This window comes from Anomalospiza imberbis, chromosome 2 (genome assembly GCF_031753505.1).
Source record: "Anomalospiza imberbis isolate Cuckoo-Finch-1a 21T00152 chromosome 2, ASM3175350v1, whole genome shotgun sequence".
Taxonomy (NCBI): domain Eukaryota; kingdom Metazoa; phylum Chordata; class Aves; order Passeriformes; family Viduidae; genus Anomalospiza; species Anomalospiza imberbis.
Genome location: NC_089682.1, coordinates 84867854 through 84895617, shown reverse-complemented (window position 1 = coordinate 84895617; position 27764 = coordinate 84867854). Strand labels below are relative to the sequence as shown.

The 27764-nt window shown below is 40.6% G+C and overlaps 1 protein-coding gene across 2 annotated transcripts; it reads left to right on the top strand.

Moving 5' to 3' along the window:
- Window positions 1-564: 564 nt before the first annotated feature.
- ITM2B (integral membrane protein 2B) lies at window positions 565-27764 on the top strand. 2 transcript variants are annotated; one of them, XM_068182167.1, is made up of 6 exons: window positions 565-812; window positions 17539-17667; window positions 20337-20540; window positions 22501-22611; window positions 25741-25891; window positions 27044-27764. In XM_068182167.1, exons 1-6 carry the CDS (start codon window positions 714-716, stop codon window positions 27130-27132), a joined length of 783 nt encoding a protein of 260 aa, XP_068038268.1. In that variant the 5' UTR covers window positions 565-713; the 3' UTR covers window positions 27133-27764. The 2 variants fall into 2 exon arrangements, with proteins under 2 accessions (XP_068038268.1, XP_068038267.1); XM_068182166.1 differs by having other exon boundaries at window positions 568-812; window positions 20334-20540.

Genomic DNA, 27764 nt, shown 5'->3' with positions numbered 1-27764 from the left:
GCTCCTCGCATCCTTCTCCAAGGATTTAACCATCTGGTGGATTTCACCTCCAGGCTGCCTATATAGCATTTTGAGGATTTTCTTCACGAACATAAGGCCCAAACATTTTCTTTTCGCAGAACACCCCAAATTAAAATGGAAGCAGGGAAATGCTGGCACCGCACAGGTTGAGCCGAACCGCTCGTGCCAGCCGTACCCGCTGGAAGCGCAGCGCCAGCAGCGCCTCAGCCCGGGGCTCCTCCATGCGCAGGAGCCAAGCCCCGTGCTGGGGCAAACGGGACCCCGAGGGTCTCTGCGCCGAGATCAGTGCGATACCGCCCGGGGCACGGCCAGGCATCGACTGAGCGGCTGCCCCTCGGCTACCGAGCCCAGAGCTGCGACCCGCCAGCCCGCAGCCCCTCGCCCAGCCGCAGCCCCTCGCCCAGCCGCACCGGTCCAGGCAGTGGGCGGAGGGCGAGGCCCTGCTGCCACCACCTCCCCTCTTTCCGCCCGCCCTATCAGGCACCGCCTCCGCCTCCTCCTCTCCTCCTCTCCTTCTCTCTTCCTCCTCCTCCTCCTCCTCCTCCTCAGCCGCCTGACAAGGGGACGGGGGCGGCAGCCGCGGCGAGGCAGCAGCGGGGGGGTGGCAAGGTAGGGGATAGCCCGCGAAGCTGCGCCGGTGCGGGCTGCTTCTCGTCCTCGTTCTCCTGCGTGCGGGGCGCTGAGGACCGGCCATGGTGAAGGTGTCGTTCAACTCTGCGTTGGCGCAGAAGGAGGCGGCGAAGAAGGAGGAGGAGAACAGCCAGGTGCTGATCCTGCCGCCGGACGCCAAGGTGAGGGCGGCGGTGGGACCGACCGTCCGGGTCCCGGCGGCGCCGGGCGCTCCGCTCTGCTCCGCTCCGCCGCGCTCGGCAGGGCTGCCCGGGGAGGGGAGCGCGGCGGGGACGCCGCCGTGCTTTGTACGCCCCTTGCCCGCGGCGATGGCCCCCGGGCGGGCCGGGGGGAGGCTGCGCAGCGGTGCGCCCCGCCGCCCCATCGGCTCACGCTTCTAAAATGGCTGACAGGGCGAGCTTCTCGGCTCCGCTTCTCCCGACTCCGGGGATCTCTGTGGTGGCTCCGTTTTTCTGTTTGTTTCGTCGGAGGTTTTTTGTTGGGGTTTTGTTCTGGAGGCTTTTTTTTTTTTTTTTTTTTTGTTAGCCTGTACAGCGCGTAGACCGCGGCCACCTCGGCTTTCGGGGCCGGCCGCGCGCCCTCTCCCGCAGCCCCCTGGCTGTGTTGGGCCGGCGGTGGGAGCTGGTTTGTGTGGAGAGGGCGGGTCGTGCCCGCTGTTCCCCCCGCTGCCATCCCCTCCGGCCGCCCGGCGGGGCCCGGCCGGCTGCTGGCGAGCTCCCGGACCCCGGATGCTCCAGGGCAAGGGAGCGCTTGCGGGGTGAAGCTGGGGGTTCGGCCGCGGTTGTGCCGCAGCGTGTTCGCAGAGCCTGGTGGTTGTGTGGTGCGGAGAACTTCGCCTCGGAACTTAAATAAAGGAACAAAGAGCTGCCTCCCCCCGCCCCAAAACAGCACCCAAACTCCGGGCGCTGCTGTCGCCTCCCCTCTGCTAAAAGCAACGAAGAAAAAACACCAGCGGCTTTTAAAGTTTTTGAAGTGCAAAACTGCCTAGAATATAAAGGTTTTTGGTTGCAATTTCTATGCTCCCGTAATCAAAACCAGTTTTTAATTCGGAGTAGTGTAATTTGCTCTAAGCTCTTTCAAAAGGGAATGAAAACTTGAAAAATAGCCAGCTGCACATAAACAGTGTCTTGCTGTTTTCATTTGCTTTCACAGTCTCTTGTGCATCAGGCCTCTGAGTTACCAGATTGCCTCTTCAAAAGAGATAGTGTTTATTAATTTTCTAAATCTCTGTGGTGAATTTCTGCTTAGGAGGACAGTGTCTGTTCAGTTTGTAGCATGAAGTTCTGCCCTGGTGCAGGTTTTGCTGTGATTTTGATGTGCCCAGGTTTTTCACCTTCAGAATCCACTGTCATTTCACAGCAGAGGGGAACCAGAAAGGTGCTTCTAGTGACGTCTCCCTGATACAGCAAGTGGTTAAATTTCGCACTTCACTGAGTGTACTGGCTTTCAGATAAAACTCTGACCAGAGTATTTAAGTCTCTAGAACAGTGTGCCACAACAGATGAGACAGTATTGTTGCTCTGATTGCCTGTAATTATACGAAATCCATTAGGTGCTCGTGTTCCTAGAGGAGTGCTATTCTCTAGGAAGTAGTGGCTTCCCTGAGCCCAGATTAAGCTGTAGAATTCCTTCCTGACCCCAGGTTTGGTGGTCAGTTTGACACCAAGCACATAAGCAAGACACAAGCTACATGTTCCAGAAAATGGGTTTTTCTTATTACCTTGGAATCCAGACCTGCCCTGAATGATGTTTGTTTCCAGATAGCCTACCAAATTGGGCTTGTTTTCTGCTGCTAAACAAACAAAATACATCTGGCTAATTGTACACTGGGGAACAAATCCTCCCGACCGCATCCAGATATTGACGGAAGCATGTCATTTGACTATGATTTCCTTAATGTGGAGCTGTAAATTCTAGCAGCTGAGGATTACATACAAGATTTGCCTTAACTTTGGTTTCCTTGCCTAGAAATGAGACTTGTAAACATTCATTAACCAGGTCAAAAGGCAGTCTGATCTCACAGTAGCTACTTAAAAGTTCTTGCACTGCTCTCAGGGGATGAGCACGCCTGAATGAAGCTTGAAACATTCCTAAAATAGCTTGCTAGGAGGGGATGCTCAGTACAGATGAAAATTCCAAAAACAAATGAGCGCTCTTGAGGGATGAGTCTTTGACATTCTCCTTGACACATTTCTATCTTTTGTCTGCAGAACTGCAAACCTGCACCTAACAGTGTGCAAAATTCTCGAGTAAGCTTTTTTTTGAGCTTTTGTGTTTTAAAGCATCAATAAAAGCAGATCTGGTACAGTAGCATTGTCTGTAGTTTTTGTAGAACAGGCTGTGCAATCCATGCAGGATTAACAGTAGTGAAACAAACACTGCCATGTAGCGCTAGAGATACTGTGATTCTTCAAGTCTGGAAGCTTATTCTCAGATTTTGCGTGGCGGGGCTGGGTGGAAAGGAACTGGCTGTTGTAAAACTTGATACCTTTGAGGTAAGTGCAAGATCCACTCTTTGAACTTTGCCTTCTCAAATACAAGTGCATTAGAAACAGATCTTCCCCCACCCCTCCATAACTTCAATTGCCTATGCAGCTCTTTGGAGGAAAGGGAAGAAAATAAACCACATCTGACAAATGCATTATTCATATCACGTTGCTGCTGGAAAGCCCTTCACTTCAAGTGAGGTTTGAGGCAGTGTGGGAATCTATATTGGAAGAAAGAATTCTGGTAGACTGAAAAAGGTCACATCTCCAAAACAGCATATATGGGACATTTGTTTACCCTTTTCCTACATTGTTTCTGTAGGAAAATAATTACATCTGGATCACAAGTGTAAACATGAAAAATATTGCAACATTTTATGAAGCTTTCTTTTATGAACAAAGTCCTGGAAGGCATTCTGGACTGAAGTGAAGACCCTAAGAAGAGGCTCAACAGAATTGCACTATCACAATTTTATTGCCAAGAACTTAAAAATATTTGAGCTAGAGATATTACTAAACTAGTTGAGATTAATGAATAAAGCCAAATACTCTGAAATGTCAAGAAAATAAAAATTCATGGAATGAGCTTTTGGGCTGATTGTTTGACAGTCTCGTTCTGCTGCTTTTCCCAGCACAGTGCCTTGAAGACTGCCACTCTGCCTTTGCAGGATTACTCTCAAATACATAATCTTCCAAGGACTTAGCAAAGAGCACTTGCAGCTAAAATATGCTGATGATACAGCATAGAAATACTCTAATCTTGCCAAAAATTGCCCAGTAACCTCTGATGCAGATACTAATCGGAAATTAATCAGGGAAGGTAAGACAGGAAGAGGCAAGAAGAGTAGGGGATGTGTCATGGAAACGACGTCTTAAAAAAAAGGTCTTGCAGAAGGCAGTGGGCTTAGGCTTTGGAGCATGTTACTTAAAAAGGAGTTGAAAAATCTAGAGTGCTAATCCTGTCTGCATAAATCATTGCTCAGTATTATGGCACGTAGTGAAAGTGTCTCCATAATTACTGTAGGCAGCCATTACAACTCTGTTATGTTGTAATGTTATTGTTGTTGGGATGGTACTTCTATGCTGTAATTCTTGGCCAAAATACAGAATACTCCTGGTGAAGGGTCTTGGGCCACATTACATTTTCCATTTTGCTCATTGTCTTTACGATAGGGTGGTTTATGACCCAGTTTCCCAACAAGCAAACAATGTGTGGTCTTTTAACATTTCTCCCTACAATAGATCTTTGGAGAGCCAAAGATGGTTCTGAGCATAGCTGAAGTCTTCAGACATTTTATAAAGGCCACTCAGTATATTAAGCCTTCCCAAAAATCTTTGTGCCCTCAGTGACTCAGGATGTTGCTCCCTTCTGCGAGGTTCAGTGGCAACCTTTTAAAACTGTTTTTTTCTTTTTGGGTTGCTCAACATGGTGCATCTTTACCACATCCAGCTTTGTGCACAGAAGCTGTGGATTCACGCATGTATTGTGGCTGACCATTGGATAACTGCATGTGCAGAGAGTTCAATGTGAAAGTGTAAATGTTAAGAATTTTAAAAGCAGCAGCTTTCTGGATTTATTCCTTATAAGAACATTATTACTCTGACCTTTAAAATTAGCCTTCTTTAGCTTAATCTTGCCCAAAGCATACTAAAATAGACATTTTTTTAACACAGAGTGAAGGGATCCGCCTAGAAAATACTATTGGGTAATGACTAGTGAGCACTATTTTGCTGTGTAGAAAAACCCTCAGATTTAGTGTAATTGGTGTGAAATGTTTCTGAAACAAAGGCATTAACTTTAGAGTTTTTTACATATCTATATACATATATATGTATACAAAAGTTACTGTATCCACTAAAAAAATAGTAATTTGTTTATTATTTTGCTGTCAGGAAAGCAGGTTTTCACACTTCATGGAATGTCCCTGTAGCTGGGTGGTTTAGGATTGTTTTGTTTGGTTTTCATTTCTTTTTTTCTTTCAGGAGTTTCCATATTCCCTTTATAGGCTTTCTCCAGCCAAATTTCTATAGGCCTTACACCAGATGCCATTGGGGAAAGAGCAGTCTTTGTATTTTCCTCTATTTTCTGTGATGCAACTAGGTCATTAAACCAACCAGCTTCTGCTATCTGTCAGAGCATTGTGGAGATTAAGACATGATTATTTAAAAGAGGACCAGAAGTAAAAAATCCTAAGAGAGTAAATTCTCTCCCCCTTCTCCCAGATGTTGCTAAAATTTTAATGAAAATCCACCAAACCATAGATGAAAACCCTCCAGTTTCAGGCACAAAGAGTACCCAGGGCTTGCTCTGTTATTTTATTTGACTGAATGGGTACCCAAAAACATAAATTAGGGTAAATTGGCTTTTATTGAACAAAATTTGTGTTGTTAATGAGGGACTTCTAAGAAAAGTCCCTCATTAACAACACAAATTTTCTCCTAAGAAAAGAAGCCTTCTGGCTGATACCTTCCCCTGCATTTTTTTTTTTTTCATTATGAATTTGTGCTGCTGGTTAAGTAGTGCAGCTTCCTGAACATAAGGTAACTGTGGCCTTGAGACTTTTGGCTCCTAAAGCTGTTCCTTAAAGGCTGCCAGCAATTGAGACAATACTAAAAAACCAAGATCTCTAAAAGTTTGTGGTGCTCCTTTGACAATCACTTGCTATTTTTAAGTGAGTTCAGGGATTTGGAATTACAAAATCCAAAATGTGATCTGGAGGAGCTTGTGTCATCCCAGCAATGGGCACGGACCTGTGGGACAGAGGAGTTCTGTCAGTGCTCCATATCTCACTTCCTTTTCTGTCTCTCATAACCTCCTGACCTGAATAACAAATACAAAGCTTTGGTTGAGAAATACAACCATTTCCCAGAAGAATTACATTTAATGTTTCAAACAGGATGTGTTCTGCCAGACCTTTGTGATAACTGCTTCATCAGTTGTTTGTATCATTCATGTTTTTGGCTGACTGAGCAAGAGCTGATGGCTGTACCATAGAGCTTGTGTGAACTCAGTGCAGGAATGACTAGAGAGACAACTTTCTACAGTTCTAAATAGTTTCTCTTCAGTTTCCCAAAATTTTACTTGGCTGAAATCCCTTGCCCGAAAATGTGTTTGGAGAACTTTTTCTCCCCTTAATATCATCATACGGAAAGGTCTCTAATTAGGTGATGCTTTATTTAGTGCAGTATCTAGAAAACTATCCTGCACTGTAATGTATCTTTACAGTAAATGCCAGAAGTACTTCTCTTACATTCACTCCAGTCTTTTTGTGCTGCAATACTCTTTTTGATAAGCCTCAAGAAACTAGTTTAGATATTAACATTGCATGGCAGTATGAAGAATACCACTTAAACAGAGGCTGTTGAAATGAAAGTTCTGTTCAGTGGGAAAGATCAAGTTAAATTAGTTAATTTCTGAAGATGTGGATGAAAATGAAAAGCTGAGCTTTCCTGTGAAAATCATTTGAAAGAAAATTTTCTTGAAATAAGCAGTATTTTCAAGGGAAATGATTTTGACTCATTCCCTTATAATGAATATTTAATCCAACATGTGAACATCAAGGAAAGTTTAATTTCAAAATGTAATGTGTATGTATGTTTTTCTTCTGTTACGTATTTTAATGAAACGTTTGAAGTTCTAAATGTAACCTAACAGTTGTGTTTTTAAAGATTATTTTCTATTTTCAGATTTATTTTCTTTGTTATTTGTGTAGGTTTTTTCCTTTTTTTTTCTTATCAGCATTTTAGTAAATGTTGATGCTAATAGTCTTTGGGATGGGGGGCATGTAAGAACGGTTAGCATACTTACCTCCAGAAATGTTTTCAGGTAACTGTTCTGCAGTTGTGGTTTTGGAATATTTGTCAGCTTTATATGTATTTTCTAGCCAGTAGCCAGTAGCTACAGGCATCAGACAGCTCTTCATAAAAAGAAAATAGTCCTCTCTGTGACCCTCAGGAAATACCGTCAAACACAAATAATGCGTTTTTAAGTCCTAGTAATTTTAAATATTCTTTATTCTGTACTTCCAAAAACATTATGACATTTTTAAAATGTAACTACAGCTGGGATAAGTAATTATGTGTTTTGTTACTCATTGCACAGATTCCTTTTTCTTTTCCCTATTTTTTCTCCCCTTCCTCCTCTTGTGCTGTGATTGACAAAGGTTAGCATTATCTGCTTTTAGTCTCCTGATCTGTATGAATAATACAACATTCATTTTCTTACTATTTATGTACTGTTTTTTATCCTCAGTGGAAATTACTTTGAATCTACAGATGAAAAGCATGCTAATTTATAAAATTCGGGTATCTGTCCTAATTTTACAGATGTGGTAAACCAAAGGAATGAGATAATTAATAAGATTGAGCTCTGCAATGAAGTCAGAAGTGGTTTTGTGGCAGACATCATGTGATCTAGGTAGGATTTGGGCCACAACGGACATACAGAAAAGCACTAGGTCCTTCCTGAATGATCCATGTGTCATCTCTGTGCAACAGCTGTACAAAATTCATCATGATAAATTGCCTAAGTCATATTTGTCCAACAGTTATTATAGAGATCTTGAAAAAAAAAAGGTATCTTGTTTGTCCTTTCCATGTAGTGTCAGTGTGTGTGTGTGTACACAAATATTTTTCTAAAGTTGATACATTATTAAGTATGCAATACATATAATTTCATATATATATATATACACACACAAAAATAAAACCCACAGGCATTTTAAGAGTAGAGTTCTTTGAATGCAAGTTCTTGGTTAATTTGCGGTTGTCTTTGTCCTAGTCTTCAGCAAACTCCTGCTTTGATGGCAGCTTTCTGCTCTTTTGTGGGTAGAATGAGATGGTGGAATGACTGTGAAAAAAGAGCAGGCTGGGGAGATCATAACTGGGAGGGGTCAGTGATCTCTGGGGTGGATCTCACATAGTTGCTGAATCACTAAGGCCTGCTTATTTATTTATTAATTTTAAAAGAGAAAGCCTACACAAAAATAGGAAACCCTTGCCCTTACAGATTTGAAAATGCAGCAGCCTTTGCAAGGCTGTGAGGCCAAACACAACTCGGAGGTTGCTGCACCGTGCAGTGAGTTGTCTTGCCTAAGATTCACAGTTTTGGGAAGTTCTTGGTGAGGTGTTTGAGTGCTGTCCAGGTCTGTGATCCTGCAGGGTGTGATGCTGCCAGGTGCTGGGCACTAGAGTGTGTGTTTCACTTCAGACTTGGAGTAGTCTAACTGCACTGAAGCCCTTCAGTTTGTTACAACAGTTTTGTCTAGAAAGAGGGCATAATTAAACATCAACCTTCCAAGGTCAGCTCTCCTGTGCTGATACTCATAACTGCTACAATTAAATGCTATTCTGTATTTGCATATAGAATAGTTCCCACTCAGAGAACTGTGCTTGCTGTTCAGGTACTATTGCATTTTAATTCACTAATACATGTATTAGCAGAGTATGTGTTTGAGGACAGGGCTGCCATTCACAAGTGCCTCAACAGACTACAGTAATGGGCTGAACAAAATCTCATGAGTTTCGGAAATAGCAAATGTCAAGTCCTGTACCTGGAGGAGACTCATCCCAGCCATCAGGATACGCAGGGCACCACCTGGCTGGGAAGCTGCTCTGCTTGAAAAAGACCCAGGACTTCTGGTGTACAGTCAGCTGGACACTAGTCACTGACATCACTGAAGGCTGAGAGCTCTCTGATCCAAAAAAGACAGCAACAAACTGGTGCGAGTCCAGCAGGGGCCACCACAATAGCCAGAGGCTGAAGGTTACACCCTGTGAGGAGCGGCCGAGGGAGTGGGGCTTGTTCAACCCAGAGATGAAACTGCTGCAGGGAGGACTTCACAGCAGCCTCCCAGCGCCTGGGGAGGTGACTGAAAAGACGGTGGTCATAAATTTAAAAAAGAGCTTCTGACTGATAGAAGCAAAATATTTTTCAGTCTTGAGGAGAACTGAATGCTGCTGAGGAAATCATCCTGAGAAGCTTTGAAGTGTCAGTCTTAGTGGTTTTCAAACCTTGACTGGTCAAGAGCCCTGAGCAACCTAGACAGGCTTCAGAGTCTGCCCTCCTTTGAAGCAGGACTGCAGACCTAACAAGTGGGTTTTGTGATGCTGGATTCTACTTCTGAGAGAAACTGAGACACAGCCTTTGTAACTTGCTTGAGATGACATACCATCTGTGGCTGAACTGGGAATAGAGTTATTAAATTCCAAGGCTCAGTGGTGCATATGTGCATGCTAATGAGATCTCTTGGGTGAAAGAGTCAACGCCACTTGGGAAAATAGCCTTGAGAGAAATCTAGGTTAAATTCACATAGCATTCCATCATACTGATGTCTGAGAATCAGGCAGTCATAGGAAAAAAGAAATTTCAGATATAAGTGAGCAGCGTAGGGGAGAAACAGGGACTGAAGCAGTCAAGGTCAAAGAGATAATTTAGTATTGATCCATTTAAAGTGGAATAGGAACCTTCTAAGTTCCTGTTTTCAAACACTGATCTCATTCAGGATAAAGATGAAAGAAATACTTCATTAAAGTTACAGATTGATTTAGTGTAGTTTTTGTGAGTATAGTAGAATGTAAGTCAGTTGTAGGTCAAAAAGTGCAGGTGGGTAAAGGGTTTATTTTGTCAGTGTTTAAAAATTAAATATTTTTCAAAATTGGATGGTTTAATGAAATGCCATGTTCGGTATGCTGTAACTGTAAAGAGTGTGGTGATTTTGTTTTCTGAAAGCAAAGTGCATTCTGAAGACTGTCCCATATGACTTCTTAGGCTTGAGGGATTTTGTTTAAAAAATGAATCCCTCTTGCCAGATACCTATGCAAGCTTTCCACCTGCATGTTTTGGTCTATCACTTGCAAACTTGCACCAGAACACTTCTCTTTCCTTTAAATATGTGATAAAACTAAGTGTGGAATGCAGAACAAATTTCCATCATTCCAGTTTATGAAAATATGTAGAGAAAATCAGCAACATTAATATATTTTCTAAATAAACCTGACTTCCACCCTGAGCATCCAGACATTTAGAGGCAAGACATTTTCCAAATGTTGTAGGCTTTGTTGAAGTTTTCATGGCAGGGAGTGGGGAGAAGGCAGAAGAATCATAAAAGTGCAAAGTCAAGTAAAGGATGTGTGGAGCTTTATTACTTGTCTAGCACAGACCCAGCACTCCTGGAAGTCTGATTTTTTTTTTTTTTTTTTTTTTTTTCCTTAAATGAAGCAAGTAGTTAGAGTTATTTGTTAGTCTTCATCCCCTATAGTATTAGTGTTACTTAAAAACTGCAGATGTGTATCACAGAATGGCTGGCATTGGAGGTCATGCGGGCCAACTCCCCTGCTCTAGCAGGACCGCCTGCAGCTGGTTGCTTGGGACCACCTCCAGTCAGCTTCTGAGTATCTCCAAGGATGGAAGGCTCCACAATCTCCTTGGGCAAGCTGTGCCAGTGTTTGGGGTCATGAAGTAAAAGAAGTGTTTTGTCATGTTCAGTAGGAGTATAAGATGATATTAAGGTCCTGTGGTGCTAATATCTGTACAGAAGAAGACCCAGGAGGGCAGTCCTTGCCCTGACAGTTTGCAATGAAAATGCAGGCCAAGAGCCACAGGAGTGCCGTGCTGGTTGATGACGCAGACCAAAGTGCTGTGGCCGTAGCCCAGCTCCTCTTTACCGGAGTGTGGTGATGAGTGGTTTATCTTGGGGCAACGGTGAAGGGAGGAAATAGAGATAAGATGTGCCCAGTTACTCTGCGTGTGGCAGATACTGGAGAGCTCTGCTTTGGGTGGGGAAAGATACAGGGAGCATAGACAGAGGATAAGTGCCCAGAGAAGGAAGATGGTAGGTCTTGAAACTGGACAGAGAAGAGGAACAAATCTGGGGAACGCCGCTTGAAGAAAACAGTCAAATACAGTGTTTGGTTAGTTGCACACTTGCTGTAGACAGTCTGAGATGAGGATATAGCCAAAAGTGCAGGTGAATCACCTGAAAAGAAGTCTTTGCCTGGTCTAAAAATACAACTTTCAGGCCATTTAAGTACCCTGTCACTTTCTAGTCCATGTAAGACCAGAGCTAACAATGACTCATCTTAATGCTACTCCAAAATTTAACCAAAACAGCAATTTGAATAGTTACAGGCTTTTTCCTTCTTTACCCATTTCTTTACCAGAGAGTAAAAGTAAAGAGTCTTTACCAGCTCTTTAATTGTTGACTGCCATCAGGTTTTGCAGTCTCTTATCTCAGAAATGAAGGCAGTGTTTAGGTAAATCAGGATTACTCATGCTGGTTAGGAGTTGCTGGATTACTCTTCAGGACATGCTTCTGTTGTTCTCCCTCTATCACATAGCTGTGGATGAACTGCTGATTCCTGTCCTTAACATTCACTTTACAGTTGTAATTTTCCTTTACTTCCTGCAGAAAATTTGAACTCACCATGTTCCAACATGTTTCTGAGTTTTATTTCTTGCTCCCCTACTCTTGCCTGTTTTCCAATTTTGTTCTCTTTTTGCCCCTGTCTCTCCCAATACGTGCAGCTGTAGCTACCTTCCTACCCACCAGCTCTCATTACCCCTTTAAGATGACCTTGAGCTGGCTGCTTATACTGATGTTTTTATTCTGTTATAGTTATAATGTTTGAACAATGAAATGAGTCATTTGACAGACACTGTATGTTTTAATAAAACTCCCCCATTATTTCGTCAAAGATAACATTCAACCAATTAAAACAACCTTGGACTTTGAACTTGTAAAGCTCCTGGAATTTAGTTTCTTCTTACTTCTGGATTTCTTAGTGCTGTCTAAAAGATTTTGTATTTACTATGCTATTTCAAAGACCATATACAGATATGAGAAATAGAAGAGGCTAATAGTTCCAACTGCCTAATGGATAATTCATATTGATTCATCTCCTTGGTTATTCAGGCTATGTGACTACAGTGAACAGCAGCACAACTAAGGTTGTGTTTTCATGTTGTTGTTTAGGCAGAGAGCCTTTGGTCCGATTGACAAATCTGACAGAAAAACTGGCTGAACTGGCAGTGTTGGCACTTGCAATGTTCAAGTATCAACTACATATAAACAGCCATAGCTTGTTTCCTGGACAAGCAAGAAATCTCTGAAGCATCTATTGTATATAGAGTGGTTTTTCCCAACAAGCAAGTTAAAAGATGATCGTACTTAAAATTTAAATTTTATTTTATTAGTAAGCATAGAATTGCTGTTTTAGAGGCAGATCATTATGATCGCCTTCCAGATTTGTAGCATCTGCCAAGTGAGGAGTCTTGCAAAAGCCTGCCTTAATTTCCCATCTGCAGCAAGTAATAAATAGAATACCAGGCTTGGAGCAGTCTTCAGGCAGGAATACCACTGAAGGAATGCAGAGCTCTTTCTAAATTAAGTTCATTTTAAATTTACTTTCTTTTGTGAGGATTTTCTACAGATGTCGTATTTACAAATCAGAGCAGGCGAGCCTGACCAACAGAATTCAGTTTATACAGCCATTGGTCAGTATTTTATTTAAAGACTTTTTAGTTTCTCTCATTAAAAAATACTTCTAGGGAGTCATCATTAACTTCCCTTCTTCCCGCTCCACAAATTAAAGCTGCAGTTGGTCAATATTTGCCTTCAGGAAACTCAGTCTGTCCCACTGTGTTCTGTCCATCCATGTGAGCTAAGTGGCACACAGAGGACCTTGGAGGAAAAACTGTTCTGAACAGCTTCCAGCCAGTTCTACCCACATAAACTGTAATCTTTTATATATGTGTTTGTGTATATGTAATAATGTTATTCTCACATGCATAATTTTGGAGGTTTTGTGTATTATGCTGCAGACATTTTTAGTAATGTTTGTAATACTCAGTAATGCTCTGCATCTGGTTTCTCTGTGGATCAAAGACTCTTCATTCCAAAAGACATTTCCCCCTCCCATAATTATTTTTATTGCTATCTTATCTATTTTTAAATTTGGGACATTATCTTTTGCATAGCTGTCCAGCAGTCATACAGCATTCTGGACTTCTCACAGCATGTTGTCCGTCATACCTGGTTTAGATAGATGTGTCCTTAATTTCTGCAAAGGAACAAGGTCTGATAATCTTCTCATGCATTTTAATATTAACTAGACATATGCCTTGTAAGTTTATAGACTGCTTTACTTTTATAATGTTAAAGCACTTATATTCCACTATGTACAAAAAACCACAAGGGGAAAATCTAAATAATTATCAAGTCTAATTATATACATTTGTGGCTCAGCATTGGAGCTTCTTAGAATACATTTGTGATATTAGCCCAAACATGAATTTGGCCATTCTAAAATACAGCATTTATTAAAGAAAAAAAAAAAAGGTAGCATTAAAATCAAACTGAAAAGAGCAAGAGAATATATGGCCACTAGCCATTAATAACTGCTACTGTTTGCAAGTTTATGGGGTTATTAACTTTTTTTTTAATTTACTGCAGAACAGTAAATTCTAATTGTCATAAAAATGTTCTTGTGCATATCTCTCTGTAGTTGAGAGTGTTCTGATAAATACTTTGTGGTATCATGTGCCCATCTGAGAAGTGTTTCGTGGTTTTAGTAAGAAGGCAGAGAGCAGTTTTACATTCACTGCAGTGGTCACCAATGAAGGGACCTGTTCTGAAAACTGCAGTCATCACTTCCTTATGAGAAGACCCTAGATTTGAATCTTGCTAGTCTCAAATAATAGAGAATTTAATACTTGTTTTCTGTCTGAAAGGAAATCGTTACTGCAGAGCTTGACGCTATTGAGGTTGGGAAGTCCTGAACCATTTAATTTCAACACTGTAGGATTTAGTGTACAAGAGGCAGAGAGATGCTTCTGTTTCATGTCTTATCCATGGGAAATAGGTTAATAAAATGTTTTCTAATTAGAACAATCAAGGGAAACAAGCCAATTTGGGGCCTGCATCCAGTTCCTCTTAAGGCATTTTTCATCAGAGATGAATTTTGTGGCATCACCTTAAGGCCGAGGATTCACAAGAGAGTTGAAAGTACATGGGGCAGGGATGAAGCAGAAGAGAGGAAAGCGAGGGGCCAGGACAGTAATTATTTATTACTGCTCACAGAAGTAGAAAGGCATATTTTTAGAGGTCAGTGTTCACCTCAAGTACATGATGCTTTCTTTTGTGAGATACCTCTGGCAGTGGAAAGCTAGCCTAGAGAAAAATTAGTCATTGAGGCTGCAGTCTCATGTTGTGCTCTGGCTTCAGAAGTCAGCGCTGCTGCCGGGGAACAAAGTGCAGCTGTAATCATATGGGGAGAAGCGCTAATTCAGCACTGTCCCTCTTAGTGGAGATCTGCTTTCACTTAATGGGTTTTTTTCAGAACATGAGTCACCTGGAAGGAGGTTGAGCATCTATTGCACTTCCTTCTTTTGCAGTGCAGAGGGTCAGATTTTTATAGCAAGGGACAAATTATTCTTTTGGGTCATTACAGACCAAATGAAGCTGTTATGGCAACAATACAAAAGCTAAGAGAGCTTAGCCATGGGTCAGCTACATATATAATTTGGCTTCAGTAAATTATTTATAATATTTTCATTTAAGCTGGTTTTAAACTGCTTGACAATGTACTTAGTTTTCAGGCTAGGAAGTCAATTCTTTGTTCTCTTTCAGTAGCATAAAATCTTTTCAGTGTTGTCAGTTTCAGGTTCTACCTGTGCTAAGGTGCTGTGCTTTCATTCATTTTCCTAAGCAGGAGCCTAAACTGGGCTTTAACTCATGTTCTGAATTTAATGGGCTGTTTTTGGTAGGCTGGGGACAAATAAATGATAGGCAACTACAAATACAAAATAGCTTAACATGCCACCATAAGGGACACCTTCAGAAATAATAATGATAGCCTTTAGCTGGTGGTGAAGGATAAAAGAGTTGTATTAATCCTGTAGTTTACATCTGTCATCTCATATATCAAAGCAAAATTATTTAAGGTGGAATACTGATAAACTTGTCCTTCAGGTTCCTCCTAACATGGTTAAAGAGTAAAAGTTACTTTCTTGTTTTCTGATTATTTTGGTGGCTTGTGGAAAATTGATCTGACATTAGCCCCCATTTCCCAGAAGGTGTTCATACTCTGCCTTCCTCACCATTTTCCAGGTGCATGTTTTCTTAGTCTTTCTGGACTTAAAAAATAATGAAAACAATGAAAGAGGCATTTATTCCATTAATGGATAATTCTGGTTGAAGTTAAAAATGTGTGGGGGATGAAAGCAGGTCTAGGAGAGAATAAAGATACTCCTATAGTCTTTACTAGGGAATATTTTGATATTGTATCCCAAAGGCAGTTTACTATCCCTTTTTTTTGGCATTAACTTGGAACAGTTTAAGTGACAACTCTTACAAAAAGTTTCAATCAGGTGTCCTGTATGCTTTGAAATATCTAGGGAAATAGTTACCTAATGATACAGGGCAACATAAAAATAAAAATCCTTGGTTTACCTGGTTTAGATTTATAATTGAGATGATTTATAGAAAAATCCACAGTGACTCTCAACGGGACCTGAGAGTTAATTAGATTAGCATGGGTATTATGTCCTATTCTCAGTCTTTGCAAAGAGCCAGGTTAAAAATCAGGCAGCTGGTAATCCTGTTATTTTTTACACTGAATTTCTTAAATAATTGGTATTCTAAAAGTGTTAAAAAGTTGTTTCTTGTCTTTACATTGTGTCTTTTCAGTCCCCAGCAAATGTTATTTTGCTGATTTCACTTTGCCTTGTGATGTATCCCAGAAATGTTGGCTGGAAGGGGCCTCTGGAAGTCATCTGCTGCAGCCTCCCTTTAGAAACAGGATGGTTGCCAAAGCAAGATTAGCCATGGCTTTCTCTAGTTGAGTCTTGAAAACCTCCAAAGATGGAGATTTCGCAATCTGATTTACTATGGTATTTAGCAAGGTAAAGTAAAATAAAATGTGTGAAATATCTTCAGTTTGACTCTAAATATTTCTGAATCAGATTTTGGCAGCCGTTGCCTGGAAAAGAAGCTACATTGCCACCTCTGTCTGAAAGGTAACTGCAGTGTACTGTAAAGGTGGGTTTCACATCACTTAATTTTAGCTGCATATGAATTAGGTACCTACTTTGTTAACCAAGGAATTTCCCTTTGTAATCTGTGAAAAGAAGTAAGTCTCTCCAAAATGCTACTTTCCCTTCTCTGGGATAGCTGAGTCATCCCCAGGAAGTGGCACTTTCTCCCACCATTTACAGAGAGGGTCCTCTTTCCATTTGGTGTCAGACTTGCTTCAGCCAGATAAGGGGAATTCCTTCCTAACTGGGCCTAGGCACTGGGTACTGTACCCCTACCTTTGCTCAAGTGAGGTATCATCTTAATTAGCAAATGCAGCAAAAAGACCCAACACATCAGACAGAACATTGGCCAACTATGGCTGTCAAAGCCTTCTCAAGTGCTTCTGTCCTGCTCTTCCTTGGTTTTCTTGTTTGGTGTTTTTTTGTTCATTCAGTTGTAATGATTTTACCCTGGTCATCATTCTACATTACTGTTTTGTGGTTGCAAAGGGGTAATGAATTTCTTTGTATTTATTTGAATTCAGATGTTTTCCTAGTATTATCCTGGCTTGGAATGGGGTAGTTCAAAGTTGGATTTTTAAAGCTTATTATTATTATTGTCTTTATTACTTTGTGTATGAGTTACCCAAACGCCTGGGGGAGGAAAGAGCATTGTAATGTGGCTGATAGAGGAAAGATTTTGCAAGCAGCGGCACAGCAGTTTATTGCTTAGGATGCCTGTGGGGACAGCATGGTTATGCAAACTAGTGCCCTAAAGGGGAAACATCCTGTCATTCCTTCAGTATTACAGAACAGCAGATAGAGCAGAAAGCTTCCTTAACAACAACTTACAAAGCATCTTTATATTTTTTTCATTCCCACCTTCGTTATTCTGCCAGCTAAGTTGTGGTAAAGACTGTTTTGTTCTGATGGAACGACATAGGAAAGGATATATTTTGCTGCTGTTACTGCCTTTGATATTTTGTTGTTTTTTTGGGTTCACTTGTATGGCATATACTAAGGTAAAACAGAATCTGACCTTTTTGAGTTGACTTCCTTGATCTGCTGTTGCCTGAGAATGCATATTTTTCTGTCTGCAACCTGGGAAGTGACTCAGTGTGCATTATTAGGTATCTCAGGAGATTTTGTTTTATTTTTCTCTCTAGTCGGCTGATTTAGTCAGTGATGATGGCACTAAAAGTACAAGTTTTACTAAACCTCAACTTAAATAGACTTGTTTTAAATTTTACCAAATAAGGTAGTTTTCTAAACACTTGTGCATACAGCCTTTTCTGGTGGATGCAGTGTTTGTATTTGCTGAGCCTGAATTATCGGCTCTTACCTGCCTTGGGAACAGTGTGTTGAAGGTCCCTCTCTGATGCCTTGCAGGACCCTGAGGATGCTGTGCCTGTTGGACAGAGAAGGGCCTGGTGCTGGTGCATGTGCTTTGGATTGGCCTTTATGCTGGCCGGTGTGTTCCTGGGTGGTGCCTATCTGTACAAATATTTTGCATTCCAGGTAAGTCACATACTCATTATGAGACGGCTGTTTTTCTCTGTGGGAAGAGGAGCAACAGACTGTTCTTTATGTGTTACATTTAGAAGAGGAGGAACAGACTAAACCAAAGGAAGTAAACTATTTTTTCTTTCCAAAACTTCATGTTTTCCAAAGGCCAGAGTTCTGCCTTCTCTGAAGTTACCTATCAGCAGAGTAGGGCAGGAGTGAAGCTGGCAAATAAAAGAGAGCAACAGTTTTGAAAACCTCACTTTGCAGAGAAAAGATTGTATCTAAATAGGACTTGGGTTTAGGAGCCCCAGTGGTGTCCCAGATTTTTATCTACTCTCTTTTCTCTTTTGCAGTGCCAGATACTGGAGGTGGATTAACCCCTTGAAAGCCTCCTTGTTTGATCCCAGGTTTCCTAACACATGAGGCACTGCTAATGTACAGGAAAGGAGCTGCTTGTGAAAGCACTGTGGCGACTCTCCCCTTCCCTAGCCTCCACATGGATAAGAAATATGGGCCCTGCAGGGGACTTGAGAAAAGCACAGTCAGTGTAGTTTAAACATGCCCTGTCAAGTCTAATCCACACTGACAAGATTAGATGTATTTTCAGTCTTTTAACAAATAGCACTGCTGCAAGAGGAGCTCTGTGAAGGCAGCAGTGCCTGAGAAATGGAGCATTTACCTGAAACATGGGAGATCTGAGTTAAATACTGTCTCTCTTGGGGGGAGTTGTCACTGGGCAGTGCTGGATGTGCTGTTGCCCAAGCGGTGGGAGCACACCTTCCCTGCTTCAGAAACTGCTCGGGTTGCAAGATCGCAGAGCCAGAAAGGGAGAGGGTAAGCAAAACATGAATCTCTCTAGCCCACTGGTTTGAACACCTAATTATAATATAAAAAATCATGTTCTTGTCCCTTCTAGCAGGACTGTTACTTTTCCCCCATTTTTGTAGCTGCTAATGTGGAAAGCCAAGTGATTAAACTTGAGAAATTCTAGCTGAACTTGCAGTTTGTAGTCTATTTGGCTATCACATTAACCAAATTTACTGGGCATAAGTAGTGTTGCCAACCATGCTGCTTAAACAGCACAGCTTATCCTGGTGGGTGGATTAACGAGCTGAGGAGCTGAAGGCCAAGGATTTAAGGAAAACCCAAACAAAAATCAGCATGAACATTAATATGTTATACAATTAAAATTCCCTAGTAGTTTTACATTCATACATTCTAGTAATTTGTTCAGGCTTGCCCTTTATGGTTCTTAACTTAAAACAGGAGAACAGTGTCTGACGTTCTGCTTTATAATTAGAATTAAACCAATTACAGAAAACCGAATACAGAACAAATCAAAGTACATAAATTCCAAATTAAACTTTTGAGTTGTAGACTGTAGTGGGATTTGGATATTCCTGATTATGATTCTAGTAAAACTGTGGCAGTAGCTTTACCGTGCTGCTAAGCACATTTAAATACTATTTGTATTCAGATGGTACCAGATGCTGTGGAAGATTTGGGGTAGGACTGTCTGTCATCAACCATTGAACCACAGACAAGTAGACAGACCAGCTTGAAGAAGTAAGCTGAACCCCTAAACCACAGCTGAGTCCATTGCCTCCTCCTCACAAGTAGCTTTAAGAGCACAAAAGAATTTAAAATGAGAGCAAAGCATCTCAGAAAACTTGGTCACAGCCAGTGGAGACCATGCCAGCTGTCAGCAAGAAGGAAACAAACACACCCTCCTGGGTCGCTTCCCATTTCTAATGCACATTTCACCCGTGCTTAGCACTGGATGCTCCACCTTTCACCTGCCAGTGAGATGAAACTGAAAGTGCCATTTAGTTCAGACCTGTCCTGCTTGTTTATGAGTCAGATCTGCATTAAAAGAAACATTCAGGAATTGAGCTGACATTGCACTGAAGACACGTTTTCAATGTAAAATTTTGATGGCATGTGCATATGCAGAGTTCTATATTTCTAAAACTATTTGGTGTGTAAATTTGGTACATGACTTCCTCTGACTCAGAACTGTATTTTACACTTCGCGTAGGTAGCCTGCCACATGTACTGTGGCAGAAGGACACAAATCAGTTATTTCAATTTGTCTTTTTACGTTTTTGTCTCTTAAAACTGTTCAAAAATTACTTTAGAAACTGACTTTCAAGACTCTTGAAGTCTTGTAAAATTAAGCAACTTCACAGAATAATTGAGTTTGGAAGGAAAGTCTTGATGTCATCTAGTCCAACCCTCTGCTGCAAGCAGGACCAAATTTAGAGTTAGATTTGCTTTTTAAAGGTGATTTGGATGACCAGTTTTTATTTGTAATTTTGACAACATTTAGATCATAGTATAATAATAATAATAATAACTATAATAATAATAATAAGCATGCATATAGATGTAGGAACTTCATTGTCTTTCTAAAAATACACGAAAGACTGGATTTTAAGAACCTGTTTTATGGGATCCTGTTTTCCTTGAATTCAAGTGAAGAGCTCCCTCTGGGTTGAGTGTAATTGAGGTTTTAGCCATGGTCCTGTTGTAGATAGCAACTGGCTCCTGCTTTGGTGTACGAATCAAATTAAAGGCAAAAAAATTCATTTAGTCTGACAAGTTTTTCTTCAGAGAATATTACTTTTAAACTTCTGCGTTACTGATCTTTTTGTTACTGGGTTGTTTACTATTTTTAGCAGGGTGGTGTGTATTTCTGTGGAATAAAGTACATTGAAGATGGCTTAAGTTTACCTGAGGCTGGGGCAGAGGCTCAGACTGCTCGCTACCACACAATTGAGCAAAATATTCAGATCCTGGAGGAGGAAGATGTTGAGTTTATCAGTGTGCCAGTCCCTGAATTTGCTGATAGCGATCCTGCTGATATCGTCCACGACTTCCACCGGGTAAGAAATATGTCTGAAGAAGTTGAAAGCATTTAAAACTTGAAAAATGTTCCCTCTCAGTCATCCTGATAAATATGCTCATTTATTGTGGTGGGGGAAAGCAGAGGGGTGGAGGAGGCAGCAGAAATGTTTTGATCAGCAGCAGGCTGCAAGCAGTTATTAACTGGGCATAAAGTACAGCACAATGTAGTCATCATCAGGTACTGTGCAGACCACCATTTGCAAATACAGTTCTGTTTTTGGAAGGGGAAAAATCTTGGCTCTATTTGCTCTCCTTAGTATGAGAAACGAAAGAGAATATTGTTCTTGATCTGCTGAATCAACTGAGCCAGCATTTGACCTACTGTACTGTGATGCCAAGAGAAATTTGGAAAGGGCTGAGGTAGGTAGCTTTGACATCAGCTTGTAGGGGCTGATTGCATCTGATGTCACTGGGTGTGTTCAAGCACTCCTAGAGGTGCTCTCCTAGCATGGCTCAAACTTCCAAAGCAGCAGCAGAAGGAGAAGGACCATGGAAGAGAGCTCATTTTCCAGATACCACAGGAAGCCAAAGTTTAATTTCTTTGTGCACTACAGGCTACTACGATTCCTAGAGGCACTGAACTAGGGTTTCAAAGTTATCTTCTTTTTTTGGCGATATAAACTTGATTGATAGGAATCATGGTAATAAAATTCTATTAAGGCACTTGACAGGCCTACAGCTCTCAGTGTTAAGAGCAGCTGTAAAACAATTAGAAGGCTTCCTTTTCTGTATCAGCATGGTTGGAGCTGTCTGATGGCAGTGAAATGTTGTACAGCTGGTTTTCAGGAAGCAAAATCTCTGAACATTTGAAGACTTCACTGAACAGCTTTTTTTAAGCTAAGCTGAAAAAGAATAGGGAAGTGTCCTATTTTTTTATGCAAACTTGGGAGTTTAAAGTGCTATCTGTCAAATATTCATAGCCAGATTTGGAGGAAAACATTGCTTGCTCAAACTATGTAATTCAAATAATATTTCAGAATATATTTAGGGACCTTCTGTTAAGAGTTAGAATAAAGACTAAAGAGGGAAAAGTAGAAAATGAAAAAAAGAAAGTAGCATCTAAGGACCAAGTAAGAACAATATAATATTAAAAATTTACTTTTTGATTTAATAAGTTAAAGACTTTGCTCTGAAGGTCAGTGCAAGGGTCATTTGCCATAGATACAGCACTTGCTCCATGTAATGAGATTAGCTGCACTGATGATTGCTGTCCTGGCATTATTTCATCTGTTGGACCCCTGGTACTCAGTATTTTATATACATACACAGCCTCAGAGCTTTCAGCAGCGAGACATAACATCTTCTTTAGCAAGAACAGGTGCAGTAAAACACAGATCAGTGAACAGGGCTACAGGATTCATCAGGGTAATTCCCTGAGCTTTTTATCAAATAATGGCAAATACTGACATTCCAGTACTGTATAAAGATAATAATTCAGCTATGAATAATCATTAACCTTGCAAGTCAGTCTTATTTTTGAACCTAAAATTACTTTTGTTGTATTATCTGTAGCAATTTTTTTTTCCCTCTGTATTTTGTTCTTAGAGCAGGATTTCCTCTTTAAACTACAACAAAATATAAAAGCATGAAGATTAGAGCCAGGTTTTTGCCCTGTTGTTTCACAGGGCAAAGGCACTAGGCATAAATGAATGCTGCACTTGTTTCCATAACAGCTCAGGTACACCTTTGTAGTTTCCTTGCTTGGTGCATTGGAGCTCCTCATTGCCTGCTGCCTTGCCCAAATCCCTGTCGAAAATATAAACTCTCATCCCTTTGTTTGTGCTTTTACTTGCCCTAAGATTGGAGTTTGTTGGACAGACTTTACAGTGAACAAAAGAATAATTTGAAGAACAGCACAAGGCAATAGCAGTTCAGCAATGTCTGTTTGTCAGTTTTCTGATCTTGTTATTTTAATTAAAATAAATGTTTTCTCAACAGAGACTCACTGCCTATCTTGACCTTAGCCTGGATAAGTGCTATGTGATTCCTCTGAACACTTCAGTTGTTATGCCACCAAAAAATTTCCTGGAGCTGCTCATCAATATTAAGGTATGATTAAATCACAAGTAATTTGTTCTTAAGACAGGAACAAGTAGGAGTTTGGGTTTTTTCCCTTCTGCAGAACTCTGACATTCACAAAAGGCACATTGATCACTAGAGGTCTTTGCAAAGAGAAAAACAGTCTGTAACCTACTTAGACAATGATCTACAATCATGAAGGAATCATTAATTCAGAGGAAGGCAAAAAATCTGATTTTCTTCAGTGCTATAGATTTGGCTGACAAAACCATGTAAATGTGGTGTAGCTGGACTCTTTGATAGTAGTCTGTGTTTTTTAATTTATAATCCATTGTGACTGAAGTTTCTATAAAGTATGTGTGCACTGGACAAAGACTGGTTAGCTGAGAGGCATGGAGTAGATAAGACTGGGAAATGCTTTTAACAGGGGCATTGTTTAGAGCCTAGGGCTGGCCCCCACTTCGATCCAGTGGCTTGTGGGTGATGCACATGAGATGTGTTGGATCTGCTGTGCACTTTACATAATGTATGCTTTCAATTGCAGATTTAAATAGTATTTACTTTGCGTTCTGGCCTTCTGGTTTCTTCACAGAACAGCAAAATAGTCCAGTAGGGAAGAGAGCTGATGAAATGTGTCTAAGATTTGGGGAGAATGTTTTAATAGTTTACTGGGCTTTTGTAACTTCAGAACAGTTACATCATCTCTCGGTTTGCATTTTTCAAAAAAGGCTTTGGAATTAGGACTCCAGGAAACATTTTAGCCATTTCTGAGTGGTTTGTATGTATAAATAAATATCATATGAAAAGTTACTACAAGTAAGTAAGTCCTTTGCTGGTTTTTGGTTCCTGTTTTGAGACTGGTTATTTAACCACATTTTCATTTCCTGTACATAAGGATAATGTGGTGTCTGTAAAACTCACTGACCCCATTTTTTTTGTCTGTACTGTTTTCTTTCCATTTTTAGATCACACAAATTCCACCATTAAAATCTGTTAATTTCCTAGTTTGTCTTTAGTACTGAATCAAATGTGCTTGGTTTACAAGTAAGAGGATAACCAGGCATCGCACATTTAACTGAAAATCTGTGCAAAAGCAAACAGTTTTGATCATTGTCCCCAACAGTGGTTGCCCTAATTTTATGAGACATCTGCTTAATTCTAATTGTATTAACAAAAAGCTGTGGGCATTTGATGTCACAGAAAATCAGGCTAAAGGTTTGTAACTGGAATTTGGAAAATGATGCTGCAGATAGATAGAGAGAGTAAATACTGTCCTGCAGTCATACTGGTTGCACCAGCAAAAAAAAAAAGTATGAAATTAATGTGTTAGTTTCACTAAAATGAGCTCTAAATACATGCAGAGGCTATTTTATGTACATGGAAGAACATGGGCTGTTCTGGTATTTAAGCAACACTATAATTTTAGCCTAAAGTTCCACATTTCTGTATATTGATACAGTTGGCTCCAATGTGCAGACATGAAAGGGCTCCTTTGTTTCTTTGGGAAACAAAACTGAAACCTAGATATATTTGCTCATCCACCTCATTCCCGCTGCTGAGCCAACTGGCTAATTTTAACTGTAGACAGTGCACAGGATGTCTCAAAAATGATATTTGTGTCTATGCCGTATCCCAGTGCTAGGTAATTGCCTCTGCAGCAACTGGGCAGAGGAGATTCCTGCATGAGTTTCCTCTCCTCCTGTCCCACCCAGGGAGGACTGAGAAGGCTGTGTCCGGGGTGGGCTGGGAGGTCCTGTGGTTTGGAGGGCATGAGTCCAGGAGTGTCCTTGCAGGCTGCCCCCCAACTCCTCAGCACTGCTGCCCACCCTGCCAATGCCCTGCACTGCTGCTGTGCTCTGGCACTCCCTCAGGGCTCCTTCCTGAGATTCGAGAGACCAGGATTTAAGATGCAGTAATTTGCAGGGATTTAATTACAAAATAATGAATGGGATATTTTGGGAGAGTAATGTTTGCTAAGCTGTTACTTACAGGAAAAAAAGTTGCTGTTGTTTTCCTCATAGTATATCTTGAAGAAAATATTCATAGTTTATTCATTCATGCAAAATTTAAAGTGAATTTTATGCAGACCTTTCTTTCTTTACTGGGAATTACAGCATTTAATCAGCCTCTCAGCATGTCACTGGAACTGAAAAGATGATCTTGTTTCACAGCAGAAATTTCAAGTTATTTATTGTCACTAAAAAATACAGGGGTCTTTCACAACAGAATCTGAATTTGTTTTCACAATAACCAATCAGTTTATTTTTAAAAGCAAGGAGCACCTTCTTTACACTGCTATAGATTAGAACCACTCTTAGCAAGATTTCTTAGTATTTTTTAAAATAGATGATTATTTAATAGGGATGGTATTAGAAAACTGACTGGCAGCTAAGTCTGTGTCTCTTCAGCCATGTACAGTGACGTGTGCACAGAGCCAGATTCCTCCATCGTTTCATCTGTGGCAGAATAATACTGGAGGGACTTGGGAAACCTTTGTAGGGAGAGAGCCATTGTGGCTCTCCCCTTTTTCAGTGTATTGCCTTGAAACACCTGATGTCCCACTTTGGCTTTGTAATAGCTTTCCACATAAACAGCTGTGGGAGTCACCATAATAACTTGCAGGGATAGATGGTCTCGTCTTGGCTTTGGTTTGAGAGCAGTGACCCATGCTGTGAATAAGTTCAAGGCTTCCCAACCTCATGGACTGCAGCCGGACTATACTGCAGCTGATCTGCTTCATCAGTCAGAGTATCTCCATGTGGATCATGGTTCTGCCAACTCCTGCTTGGGAGTTGTTCCCACTGAGGTCTGGTGGGCTGTTACTAATTAAGTGAAAACTTTGGATGATCATTTCAGAACTGGCCTGTAACAGTGGGTACCCCTAGAAAAAAAACAAACAACTGCTGAAGGCTGATGTTACTGTAGCAGGACAGCAGTGGGTGTTTGCAGCAATGGAAGTTCTGTGACCTTTTTGCATGTAATTGTTACATGTTTCTGTACTGTAGTAAAGTTTGCACATTTAGAATAAAAGTCAGTGGATAATAAATATTTTGAAATAATTCGAAGATACATTGAAGAAAAACACTGCAAAGTGTTTCTTGTGTACTCAGACCATGAAGAGATGGCTTTTGACAGAGCTGTTACATTTTTGTTCAACAGGCTGGAACATACTTGCCTCAGTCCTATTTGATTCATGAGCAGATGATTGTTACTGATCGCATTGAAAATGTGGATCAGCTGGGATTCTTTATTTACCGCCTCTGCCGCGGCAAGGAAACCTACAAACTACAGCGCAAGGAAGCCATGAAAGGTAAACGCTCCTCCTGCGGTCTGGTGTGTTAGCAAAAGTTTCAGTGACACCTGAGTGTGTTCAAAGAAGACTCTAATTAAAGCAAGGCTTGCTTATTGCACTGACAAGCTCTGTGGGCCTGTGTGTCTGATATTTTCTTGTGTAGGTGTGGAAATAAGTCGTGTCATGGTGCAAAAGTGCTCAAGGTCCCCATGACCTAGGAGTGCCAAAATGTCTCTGTGTGTGTGCATGGGTGTGTTTGTGGAGCTCAGGCTTTCATTGATGCTGTTCTTCAATCTTGAACCCTAAACCACCCACCCCGAACCAAAGAAAAATCTTTGATATAGGAGAAGCTTTAGCCTTCTAAGTCCAAGTACAGAATTGCAGGTTCTTTTTGTCATTAAAGCCATCTATACATTGTTACATGTCTTCCTGTTTGTGTCAGTGAAATGTCAATAAGAGCTTGTCTTCATAGGAAAATTATAGCGCTTGCTACTTTTTTTATGGAAAAATGGCTGAAAAACCTTATTTGGAAGAGTCTTGAAGAGCTATTAAATACTGCCTTAAAATTTGCATTCAGATGTTACTTGGATTTGCTTTTTGGTCGTTTCATTTTTTTGCTTTTTGGTTGTTTGAATTCTTGCTGTTGTGTAATCTGCATGTGGTGTGTAAGTGCACACCAAAGCATTTTAATTGCTTCTGTCATGTTGTGAGACCTGACTGCTTGGGAAAACAAAGAGAAGAAATACAATTTATAAAACCAATTTAGATTGATGTTTGAAAATGAAAAGGTTTTAATAGAAAAATCCAATTAAAAATTCAGTGTGTTTATCCTGTAGTAATAAATGTCCGTACAAGCATTTTTACAGATGCACAGAGATGGAGATTGGGAACTGATCTGAGTTAAAAACTAGCCAGTGGAGGGTTTTGGCAGCTTGGTTTTCACTAAACCAGTACTGGAATTTGGTTCACCACGCTTTCAGGATCATTCCCTGCTAACTGATTTTCTACATCTCAATGTGTGCCTCTGTGTGTTTTGTTGGAGGGGAGGGTTGGAGAGGGGTAGTTCTGATTTCTGGTGACATCTTACCATAGCAGACGTAAAACTTCTGTCTCTGATGTACCTCAGCCCTATTTCTCTTGACACTCTGTTGTTCTTCACCAATACAACAGGAATTCAGAAGCGTGAAGCCATCAACTGCCGAAAGATTCGACACTTTGAGAACAAGTTTGCTATGGAAACACTCATCTGTGAACAGTAATGAGGAATAGTACTGTTACAGGAGATTTAAAAAGTACAGTACGACCCCACCCTTTGTATTGTGTGCAGTGATTATTTTTTAAAATCTTCTTTTATGTAAGTAGTGGACAGGGCTTTCTTGCTGAACACACCTTCCATACTTCTCATCTCATGACACATGTAAAATCAATACATTTTAGTTTTCTCCTTATTTTCAGGTGTGGTGTTCTTATATTTGAATATGAACTGTATAAAGACTTAGTTGCTAGTGCATATCATGTGAATCTCAAATACTAGGAAGAAGAAATCTTTGAAATATTCACCAGTTTTTAAATAAGTAAAATTGAAAAAAATTATTAATGTACAAATGGACTGCAAGAGCTACTTCTAACTGTAATATTACCTGCTATATAGTTGGTTACAGCATATAGACAAACCTGTATTTGACTCTCCTAACCAAGTGCAATTTGTTTTGTTCTTAAAATATTGTCATATTTACCTTTTTGAGATTTGATTTCTGACTTGATGTTTTAAAATGGCAAGTGTTTGCTGTAACAATCTTTTAGAAAATTAAGAGTAACTTATGTTACTAACTTGTATATAATCCATGTATGTGCAATGGAAAATAAACCTTATAAACCTGTTTGTCTACAA

Coding starts and splice junctions, on each gene's coding strand:
- ITM2B (XM_068182166.1), top strand. CDS start 714: ATGGTGAAGGTGTCGTTCAACTCTGCGTTGGCGCAGAAGGAGGCGGCG. Junction 17,668..20,333: donor ACAAATATTTTGCATTCCAG/GTAAGTCACATA, acceptor TACTATTTTTAG/CAGGGTGGTGTGTATTTCTG. Junction 22,612..25,740: donor AGCTGCTCATCAATATTAAG/GTATGATTAAAT, acceptor TTTGTTCAACAG/GCTGGAACATACTTGCCTCA.